This window comes from Bos taurus, chromosome 13, assembly GCF_002263795.3.
Source record: "Bos taurus isolate L1 Dominette 01449 registration number 42190680 breed Hereford chromosome 13, ARS-UCD2.0, whole genome shotgun sequence".
NCBI classification, from domain to species: Eukaryota; Metazoa; Chordata; class Mammalia; order Artiodactyla; family Bovidae; genus Bos; species Bos taurus.
In genome coordinates, this window is record NC_037340.1 from 60,979,806 (window position 1) to 60,991,449 (window position 11,644).

The 11,644-nt window shown below is 40.3% G+C and overlaps 1 protein-coding gene across 2 annotated transcripts; it reads right to left on the minus strand.

The window, feature by feature from the left end:
- Nucleotides 1–1,357: 1,357 nt before the first annotated feature.
- Nucleotides 1,358–11,183, minus strand: DEFB119 (defensin beta 119). Of its 2 annotated transcripts, none has more exons than NM_001101661.3 (2): nucleotides 11,022–11,183; nucleotides 1,358–1,617 (listed from the first exon to the last, which is right to left on the minus strand). In NM_001101661.3, exons 1-2 carry the CDS (start codon nucleotides 11,077–11,079, stop codon nucleotides 1,424–1,426), a joined length of 252 nt encoding a protein of 83 aa, NP_001095131.1. In that variant the 5' UTR covers nucleotides 11,080–11,183; the 3' UTR covers nucleotides 1,358–1,423. The 2 variants fall into 2 exon arrangements, with proteins under 2 accessions (NP_001095131.1, NP_001095829.1); NM_001102359.2 differs by lacking the exon at nucleotides 1,358–1,617 and adding an exon at nucleotides 9,561–9,848.
- Nucleotides 11,184–11,644: the final 461 nt, after the last annotated feature.

Here is an 11,644-nt window from a genome sequence, read left to right on the forward strand (position 1 = left end):
TCCCTATCTTCAAAGTGATAGCTTAAGTCGTATAGATCAACACACTGAAAAATATCACAGTCACCCACTCCCACCTTCCATCAATGTGTAATTCTAGAGTAAAAGGCTGGGTAAAGAAGTCCCCCAAATCTCCAGCATTTCCAGTGGATAAACTCTTTGGTGCTTTTCTTGAAATTTCAAATTATTTCCACAAGTTTTAATCAATTTTTAGTGTTTCTAGTTTGTAGTTTACCTATGCACAGCCTTAATTACTTGAAGTATTCCAACTCTGATCTTTCCATTTGTCCTTCTGCCTTCTCAACAAGTGTTTTGGAATACCAGAGGCATTCCTTGTGTTAGTCCTGCCTCTTGATGGCCCCATAAATGGTGACAATAAAAATTCCAAGTCCTTGTGTTTAGGAGAGTAGTTCTAGGACACCAAAGGCTTTCTTGATAACAGCAGATACCTCAGATGAAAGGATGCATTTTATAAATGCCTTAACATTATCACTCACTGTAGGAAACTGGCTAGCTCAGGTATGAGCTATGAGAACTCCTTTTTACCCCAGTTGCTTGAAGGTTGGAATAGAAGTTATTGAAAAGCTGGCTTCATAGACCCGTTTCCTTAACCAAGCCTTATTCACATACGGACATCCAAGGACTGGGATGATCCCTTAACTAGGGGTGAAAAGGTGGGTCCTTTTGTCCACCTTATTGCTGAAAGCTTTGTCTCCCCCTGTTGGCACAAACATATATTCACACCCTATCTCTTCTCAGAAAGGTCCATGAAAGTACCACATACTTCTACTTCTAATATTTTAAGTCTTTGAAAGGCTGAATCTCTGGCCTTTGGTTTCTGCTAACTGAAATTCACGGTGCCTTATTTCTTTGTGTGTTTTACAATCTGAGGGGCTTCCCTTGTGGCTCAGCAGGTAAAGAACTACCTTCAATGCAGGAAACCTAGGTTCGATCTCTGGGTTGGGAAGATCTCCTGGAGAAGAGAATGGCTACCCCCTCCAATATTCTGGCCTGGAGAATTCCATGGACAGTATAGTCCATGGGGTCACAAAGAGTTGGATATGACTGAGCAACATTCACTTTCCCTCCCTTTTTACAGTTTGGGGCTCTAATCTTTGCATTTTCCTGTATCTGAGTAAATTAGTTGGATAGTGACCTAAAAGACTTCCCAGGTGTTTCAGTGCTTAAAAAAGAAAAAAATCCACCTGCCAATGTAGGAGCCACAGGAGACATGGATTCAACCCTTGGATTGGGAAGATCCCCCAGAGAAGGAAATGGCAACCCAGAATAGGAAAGATATCTTACCATGCAAAACTTAATCTCTCACTATATTTTCCAATGGATGAGAAACACACAAGAGTGGCAGGTGCACGAATTTTAATAAAGGAGTATTGGCAGCAGGTTGAGGATAGTGGACCACTAGCACTCAAGATACTTTTGGCCAGCGATTCTCTCGGCTCCAGTCATTTTTCCCTTCTTTGCCAGAAATGTCTATCCTTACATAGAAAGGGAGGCAGCAGGGTTGATAATTTCTGCAATAGAGGTAGGGCTCTTCAGACTGTCTGCAAGCAGGTCTACAGATTCCCAAGTCACCCATGCATCGAAGCATGTGACGTCTGCCTGGCCAAAAAAAAAAAATACAGATAGTTAATTTCTATTTAGCAGTAACAAATCTGACAAGTCAGGGAGCATAGTGAAAGCATAAAGAGCTAAAACAGTAATAAGTATCATTTCACACCCGTTAAAGTGACCCAAACTCAGACTATTGAAAACAGTAAATGTTGGCAAGGAAGTGGAGCAATAGGAAGTCTCACTCATTGATGGTGAGAAAGAAAAATGGTATAGCTTGGTGGTTTCTTACAAAACTAAGCATATTCTTACCCATGTGATCCTACAATTGAACTCCTTGTTCTGTACCCAAAGGACTTGAAATTTTATGTCCAGACAAAAATCTGCACACAGCTTTATTCATAAATGACAACATTTGGAGGCAACCAAGATGCCCTTCAGTAGGTGAGAAGATAAACTAAGACACATCCAGACAATGGGATATTGTTCAGCTCGGAAAAAAAAAAAAAAAAAGAGCTATCAAGCTATGAATAGACACAGAGGAAGCTTAAATGCACATCACTAAGTGAAAGAAGCTGAACCAAGAAGCCTACCTACTGTATAATTCCAGTTATGTGACTTTCTGGAAAAGTATATGATTAAAAGGTCATTGGTTGCCAGGGGTTGGAATGGGGGAAGAGATGAGTATGTAGGGCACCGATGATGTGGGGGATGGTGCAAATAGTCTATAGTGGATTCATGTCAATATACATTTGTCCAGATCCACAGAATGTACAATCCCAAGAGTGAATCTTCATGTGAAATTATGGACTTGGGTGATTATGATGGGTTAATGTAGATATGTCAATTGTAATAAATGCACAACTCTGGTGGCAGATGTTATAATAGAGGAGCCTTGAATGAGTAAGGGCAGACAGCGTATGGGAAATTTCTGTCCCTTCTTCTCAATTTTGCTGTGAACCTAAAACTGGCTTAAAAAAATAAAACCCATTTTAGTGAATACCTTAAAATAAATAAAGCTGCTATAAACACTTGTCTATAGGTTTTTGGAACTACATTTTCATTTCTCTGGAATATATGCCCAAGAGTACATTTGCTGTGTGGTATAGTTATTATATATTTAGTTTAGTTTTTTTTTTTTTAAACTGCCAAACTATTTTCTAGAGTGTGGTTGTACCATTTAACATTCACTAAAGTGATGTATAAAAGAATCAGTTTCTCTGCATTATGGCTGGCATTTGGTATTGTCACTATTTTTAATTTTAATTGTTCTGATAGATATGTAAGGAATCTCATTGTGGTCTTAATTTAATTTGCATTTTTCTAATTGCTAGTGATGTTGAGCATCTTTTCATGTGCTCCTTTGCCATCCGTATAACCTCTGTAGTGAAATATCTTTTCACGTTTTTCTTCCAATTGATTTGTGTACTTTTTTCTGTCGAGTTTTGAGAGTTGTTTCTATATTCTAGATACAAGTTCTTTGTCACATATGTGGTTTGCAAATATTTCACCCAATTTTTTTTCCAATTTTTAATTTGTCTTTTCATCTGTCCTTTTCATAGGATCTCACAGAATGAAAGTTTTAAATTTTGATTGAATCTATTTTTTTTCTTTTATGGATTATGCTCTTCATCTCTAAGAACTCTTCACCTAGCCCTAGGTCCGAACATTTTTCCTGTGTTTTCTTCCAGAAGTTTACATTTTACTTTTAAATCTATGATACACTTTGGGTTAATTTTTGTGTAACTTGTTAGGTTTAGGTTGAGAGCCTTTTTTCTCTGCCTACAGACTTCCAATTGCTCCAGCAATATTTATTGAAAAAGACATTTTCTTCTATTGAATTACTTTTGCACGTTTGTGAAATATCAGTTGGTTGCCCTTGTGTAGGGCTCTTTCTGTTCAATTGAACTGTGTGTCTATCTCTCCACCATGACCACACAGTCTTGGTTACTTTAGCTATGTAAGTCTTGAAATCTGGTAGAATAATTTCTCCACATTTGTTCTTTGTTTTAGCCATTCTCATTCCTTTGCCAATTTCTCTACAGATGAAATATAGAACAGACAATCTTATCTATATCCACAATAAACCTTATTGGAATTTTGATAGAAATTGTATAAAACGGATCTATAAATTTAAGGAGAATTTACATCTTTCCTAGCTGAATCTTACAATCTATAATCACAGTGTGTCTTCATTTATTTATATCTTTTTTGATTTTTTATCTACATTCTGTAATTTTCAGTACAATTTCTGTACATGTTTTATTAGATATTCACTTAAGCATCTTATTTTTTGGAGTGATTGTGACTGATGTGTTTTTAATTTCAGTGTTCATATGATCTGTGATAGGACATAGCAATATAACTAATTTTAAAATTTTATTTATTTTTAATTGGAGAATAATTTCTTTACAATGTTATGTTCATTTCTGCCACACATCCACAGGAATCAGCCATAGGTATACACGTGTCCCCTCCCTCTAGAACTTCCCTCCCACCTCCCACACTATCCCACTCCTCTAGGTTGTCTCAGAGCACCATGCTGAGCTCCCTGTGGTATACAGCAACTTCTCATTAGCTATCTGTTTTACAAATGCATGCATGTATGCTAAGTTGCTTCAGTCGTGTCCTACTCTTTGTGACCCTACAGACTGTAGCCCGCCAGGCTCCTCTGTCCATGGGATTCTCTAGGCAAGAATACTGGAGTGGGTTGCCATGCCCTTCTCCAGGGGCTCTTCCCAACCCAGGGATCAAACTTGAATCTCTTACATCTCCTGCATTGGCAGGTAGATTCTTTTCCACTAGCGCCACCTGGAAAGCCCATTTTACAAATGATAATGTATATGATATTTTACAAATGGTAATGTATATATTACAAATGTTAATGTATATAAAAATGAAGATTAATCCATTTTCTCTCATTCTGAGGGTTGTCTTTTCATCTTGTTCAGTTTCCTTGGCTGTGCAAAATCTTTTAAGGTTAATTAGACTCCATTTATGGGCTTCCCTGGTGACTCATATGGTAAAGAATGGCCGCTCTTTCAGTTTGTCCCACCTTCTCCTTCCCTCACTGTGTCCATAAGTCTGTCTCCATGTCTGGGTCTCTATTCCTGCCCTGCAAATAAGTTCATCACTACCATTTTTCTAGATTCCATACATATCTGTTAATATACAATATTTGTTTTCTCTTTCTGACTTACTTCACTCCATACAACAGACTCTAGGTTCATCCACCTCACTGGAACTGACTCAAATTTGTTCTGTTTTATGGTTGATACTCCACTGTATATATGTACTACAACTTCTTTATCCATTTATCTGTCGATGGACATCTAGTTTGATTCCATGTCCTGGCTATTGTAAATAGTGTTGCAATGAACATTGGAATACATATGTATTGTTAAATTGTGGCTTTCTCAGCTGGGTCATATGGTAGTTTTATTCCTAGATTTTTAGGCATCTCCATACTGTTCTCCATAGTGGCTGGATCAATTTACATTCCCATCAACAGTGCAGGAGGGTTCCCTTTTCTCCAAATCCTCTCCAGCATGTATTTTTTGTAGATTTTTTTATGATGGGCATTCTGACTGGTGTGAGGTGATGCTTCACTATAGTTTTGCTTTGCATTTCTCTAATAATAAGCATTGTTGAGCATTTTTTTTTCATGTGTTTATTAGCCATCTAGATGTCTTCTTTGGAAAAAATGTTTGTTTAGGTCTTCTGCCCATTTTTTGATTGGGTTGTTTGTTTTTCTGATGTTGAGCTGCATGAGCTGCTTATATATTTTGAAGAGTAATCCTTTGTCAGCTGTTTCATTCGCAATTATTGTCTCTCATTCTGTTGTCTCTCATATGTTGTCTTTTCATCTTGTTTACAGTTTCCTTTGCTGTGCAAAAGCTTTTAAGTTTAATTAGGTTCCATTTATGGGCTTCCCTGGTGGCTCATATGGTAAAGAATCCACCTATAATGCAGGAGACCCCAGTTCAGTCCCTGGGTTGGGAAGATCCTCTGGAGAAGAGAATGGCTACTTACTCTAGTATTCTTGCCTGGAGAATCCTATGAACAGAGGAACCTGGAGGGGTTCCTCTAGCTTATGGGGGATCCCCATAGGCTTTGCAACCTATGGGGTCACAAAGAGTTGGACATGACTGAGCAATTAACACTTTCACTTTCAGGTTCTATTTGTTTATTTTTGCTTTTATCTCTGTTACTCTGGGAGGTGGATCATAGATGACCTTGCTATGAATTATGTTGAAAAGTCTTCTGCCTATGTTTTCATCTAAGAGTTTTATAGTTTCTGGTCTTACATTTAGGTCTTTAATCCATTTTGAGCTTATCGTTATGTATGGTGTTAGGACGTGTTCTAATTTCATTCTTCCACATGTAGCTGTCCTGTTTTCCCAGCACCACTTGTTGAAGAGACTATCTTTTCTGCATTGTATTGTCTTGCCTCATTTGTCAAAGATAAGGTGCCCAGAAGTGTGTGGTTTTATCTCTGGGCTTTCTATCTTGTTCCATTGGTCTATATTTCTGTTTTTGTGCCAGTACATACTGTCTTGATGACTGTAACTTTGTAGTATAGTCTGAAATTAGAAAGGTTGATTCTTCCAGCTCCATTTTTCTTTCTCAAGATTGCTTTGGCTATGTGGAATCTTTTGTGTTTCCATACAAATTGAGAAATTTTTTGTTCTAATTCTGTGAAAGATACCACTGGTAATTTGATAGGGATTCCACTGAATCTATAGATTGCTTTAGGTAGTATCATCATTAGAAATACAACTAACATTGTATGTTTATCTTGTATCCTGTGACCTTACTAAACTTACTCATTGGTTCTAGATTTTTTCATAGATTCTCTTGTATTTTCTGCATAAATCATTATGACACCTGCAAATACAGTTTTTTCCTTCTTTTCTAATCTATATACCTTTTATTTCCTTTTCTTGCCTTAATGCACTGTCTAGAACTCCCCAGAATTAAAAGGAATGAACCATTGATCCATATAATTTGGGTAGATCTCAAGAACATAATGTTGAGTGAAAAAAAAGTCTGTCTCAAAAGATCAAATATGATTCCATTTATACAAGTCTTGAAATGACAAAATTATAGAGATGGGAAACAGATTAGTAGTTATCAGGGATTAGGGGTAGTGACAGAAGGTGAGGGCAAAGAGGAGAGTCTGTGCCACTAGAAAGGAATAGCAGGAGGGAGATCTTTTTGGTGACAGAAGGGTTCTGTAATCTTGATCATAATAATGGTCACATTATTATGACCATTATTATGACTTGTGATAAAATGTCATGAAAGTAGGCACATTCATTGCACCAGTATCAGTTGTACTGCTGTACAAACAGAGGCTGACTTGAGCTGATGTTATACCAGGCCTATGTATCAACCTGAAAAAAAAGTCCAGGATGGACACCCAGTCTTCCTTGCTTTGGGATCACAATGCTTCTACAGCTGCCAGGTCAACCCCCCCACCCCAGGGGGCTCTGCTCTCCCCTGCCAACGTTTCTACTCTTCCTCTTCATCTCTCAGCCTACAAGGAATAAAAAGAAAGATTCAAGTAGGCCTTCCAAAAGCAAAAACAATTCTTTCTGCCATATCCCCGGAGAAAAGATCCCTTTCCATTTTCCTTGAGAAGAAGGGCCAATGTGAGATTTACACCCAAAAGTGTACACAGAAGAGTGCTTTTGACATGGTAAAGCAAGCAGGCCAGCCTGCTTCAACCTTTCTCCCTTGGAGAAAGGCCATGGCACTCCAGAAAGAAGTTTCAAAAGTGCTCAAACTACCCTCAAAGCTTTTGTTGGGGTCTTTGCACCTCTTAGCACCTGCACTCCTACTAGCCCCCATCACTGTGCCCCACCGCTCTCTTATCACCATGGCAACCTAACATCACCTTCAATGTCCCTGCAGCCCTCTCACCAGCAGCCAGAGAAAATCTGCATATTTATCCCAGTATTGTCTTGGACCCACTTCTGAAAATGGATCACTTTTCCTCCTTGGGCCTCAGTTTCCCAATCTGTGAAATGGGAAGACAGAGGAAAGTTGCCTAGGCCAGAGATTTTCATAGTTTAGGAGCTATATGGAATACAGGACGGGGAGTTGTGGGGTCTAGGGTTTTATTTCCCAAAAGAATAATCTAAGAGAATTTTCAAAATTTCACATGCCCAGACCCCAGAGACTCAAGTTCAGAGATTCAGACAAGGGAGTTATGTGTCTTCTGAAGACTTATGGTGACTCAACAGTGAGTTCCAAGCCCTTTTTTCATCCCACCATCGTATCACTCCCCATGGCTGTCTCTACCTAAAGTACAGAGGAGGTTCTTAATAAATGTTGTTGACTGAGTGAAAAAGCCATGCCTCATAGTGAATTAATTTGGTGAGAGTATGACTGTCTGTGTGTGAAGAAGTTAACACCAGGCCCCAGGTATTGGGGAATCCCTAGGCTCTTCCCTTTCTAACTGTGAAACCTGTGTATTTTAAGAGCAAACTAATGAATAAATTGTAAGAATCCCCTTGAGCAAGGCTCCAGAGCTGCTCTGCAACCTTCCTAATATGCCAGCTGGAGCCAAATTCACCTGAGACAGTGGGACTCTGATCCCTCTAACCCAGAAAGGATCCTACCCTGAATGATGCTTGATGCAGCAGCTATTTATAAAACTCCCCCCACACACCAAATCCACTTGTACTTTCACATGTGAATTCATAATTCACCTATTCATTCACCCAGGACCCACTATGTCAAATCTGACCCAAGTGCTGGGCTTAACAACAGGCATACTGATGTAAATAAGAGTGATCTCAACCCCCAAGGCTTTCCATCTGGTGTGTGTGTACTTGGGGATTAGTGAGAAGGGAACAGTGACGAATAATTACACAAGAACACAATGCGCGCCCTAAGAATGGCTTGCTGTGGGCATCTGGAAACAACCTGGGAAGAAAGGACTGTGTTGGTCCCCGCGGCTCTGCAGATACCAACCTCACAGAGTTATTTCAGAGGAGTGAGTTTGGTTCAAACTTTGATTTAAGAGTTTGTCAAGTAGTTATTCTTTTAAATAAAAGCAACATATCTAAAATTAAAAAGTAAAAAAAGATGAACACTTTGTGAAGCCAGTCAGAACTCAGTTTGAACACCTTCTCTATCTTAATGTTGCGCAACCTTGGCTGATTATATCACCTCTCTAGACCTGTTTCTGCAATGGTAAGATAGGGATACTAAGAGGGTTGTGTAAGAATAGGATGATTTCAAGTCTATAAGCACCCATCACTGTGCCTGGCACATAAGAAGTGTCAATGACAACTATTTTATAGCTACTGTTATTGTAATCGTTAAGAAACAGTGAGACAGAGCTCCTATGCACACTTTTAATGGTAGGGGCATTAGTTGGGCTTTGAAGGATGAGAAGGAGTTTATCACAGAGATGAGCCTAGTGATGGGGACAAGGTGAAGGGGAACCATGGACCAAGGCAGCAGGAGGGGCAGGGGAGGATGGTAAAAGCTGAAAGAGAAAGTCTGTGAGCAGCAGCCATGGGAAATGAAGCTGAGTTATCATTTCAATGAGTAAATTTATGTGCTTTATCCTTCTTTAGTACTTGGAAACCTTCTGATTCTTTGGGCTGTGGTCTCTTGAGCATCAAAAGGCATGTCAGCCAGCTTCCCTAGAAATCCAAGGATTTGGGCTCAGCTAAGTCCCTGTCCACCCCAGCTCATTCACTCTAAAACCAGGCCAACTGTCTCAGCCTAAAGAGGCTCCCACTCACTAGGGATTAAGTCTCTTGGCTTCCCACACATGCTCTTCAGTCCATTCCAGCTCCAATAGCCTTCCCTGCAGCTGGCAGATGAAGAATTATGTTCAGAACTGCAATAATTACCCAACTGCCGCAGCCAAGCCCCAGAGACATCTCTTTACTAACTCTTAACACCCTTCCTGCCATTTCCCCACCCTCAATCCATTTGGAGTATCATTCCTCATGATTGACAGACACAAGAAACAGATTTGCAAGTTTTAATGGAATGTAGGAACTAAAGAACAGGAAACAAAGTCATCTCTATCCACGATTTCCATGTATCTTCCCTGTGTTGACAAGTTTGGCCTTAACTGTCTCCTTCTTGTTTCACTTGAGGAGTGGTCCAAGGGAGGATTCGATCAATTGTCATTGGTACGATTGTCAAATAACGACTAAGGATACAGCATCGTTTATGATTTGAGCAGCGTGTGACACTGTCTTCATCATTTTTGCACACCAACCGGCATTTTCCCTTCATCCAACATTCTTCCTCTGGACATAGGAACACCCATTAAGTAGATGTTAGTATTCCTCAGCTGGATAGACAAGGGGAAGCAGAGGAGGTGTAGGAGTTCAGGGGAGGAGTGGAGGGAGAGAGTTAATGCTAGACCCAGTCCCAGGAAGGGAGAGAAGAGACCTCATAAGGGGAGAGAATTGAGGCAATTTTTCCAAGGTTGGGAACTCAAGGGTTTTAAGAAAGCCTTTTTCATAATCTCACATTTCTGTCTTCCTATCCCCCCACCTCCTGCTCCTAACTTTGAGATCAAATGATGCCAATAAAGTTCCCACCTAACAGAGCTTGGGAATGATGGGAAAAGAACAGTGAACATCTGTCTTATTAGGGAATGGAAGAGAGTCCCTCACATTTCCACAGATTCAGCTCTTTATCAGTTGTCTAGCTTGAACCCAACAAATCCCAACTCCAACCCAACTCAATCTCCAATCCTCCTTGACCAATTCAAACTCAAAATTGAATTCACCAATTCAAACTCAAATACCCAGGCCAATTTTAATTAGAACTCCCAGCTTTACCCAACTCAATGCCCCTGGAGCCCTAACTCCCGGTCAAACCCAAGTCTAATCAAGTCACCAACTTCAATCCTAAGCAGCATTCCATCACCTAGCTGAACCTCAGGCACCCGGGCACCATCCAGTACCAACTCTCAACCTCAGTCCAAGCCCCAATCTAATTCCTAACACCAAATCCACTCAACTCAAAATTCCATACCCCCTCCAGCCTACTCCAAACCATCAAGGAAGCCCAACTCCTCGCCTCTGGCTCTTCCTCATTTTCCCACTATCACTCCAATCCAAAGTCTTGCCACCCATCACAACTCACCCTCAACCTTCAATGTAATCTCCCAAACCCCTAAGAAGTCCCCAACCCACACCAGACCCTTTACCCCTAAGCCCTCCTCCATGATGCCAGCAGAATACCAGCCTTCCCTTCAGTGTTAGGTACTCCAAATATCTCCATCCCCCTACCTTGGCAAAAAAAAAAAAAAAAGAATCAGGGAGAGATGTGAACATGAGATGATTATGAGAAAACGTCCCAAAACCACATGAATTGAGAAAGGGCTTCAGATGCTGTCCACAGTGAGGGGGAAGAGGAGGGAGAGACATTTATGACCAAGATCCCAGACATTTGAGAGACACCCGAATTACCTGATACCACTGGTTCCATGGCCAGAAGGATGGCAAGAAACAGGAAAAGAAACTTCATGACTGGAAGGTCACAGGAGAAGGACGTGGTTGTGCTGCAGGCTGTGGAGAATAGAGCTATCCTCTGCAGGGATGAGTCTTGTTTTCATTGGCAGGACCGTGGGCAGTGAATTACAGCAGAAGAGGATTTATATCAGATCAAACAAGCCGAAGGACAATGTGTAGCAGATTCTGCAGCAAAGAACGAGACGAGAGCGTGGGAAACCGGCCAGCATCCGTGCCAAAAGGGCTTTTCTCTCCTAGTAAGGAGACAGGCAAATTAAAGCCGTTTGGCCTTTTGAGATCCACAAAGGGATTAATCAATTAATGCATATCAAGACACATTTAATTTTTTAATTAAATTTATTTGTTTTTAATTGAAGGATGATTGCTTTACAGTATCATGTTGGTTTCAGCCAAATATCAACATGAATCAGACATAGGTATACATGTGTCCCCTCCCTCTTGAACATCCCTCCCACTTCCGCCTGCATCCCACCCCTCTAGGTTGTTACAGAGCCCCAAGTTGAGTTCCCTGAGTCATACAGCAAATTCCTATTGGCTATCTATTTTACACATGGTAATGT

Coding starts and splice junctions, on each gene's coding strand:
- DEFB119 (NM_001101661.3), bottom strand. CDS start 11,079: ATGAAGTTTCTTTTCCTGTTTCTTGCCATCCTTCTGGCCATGGAACCA. Junction 1,618..11,021: donor CATGGAACCAGTGGTATCAG/GTAATTCGGGTG, acceptor TTTTTTGGCCAG/GCAGACGTCACATGCTTCGA.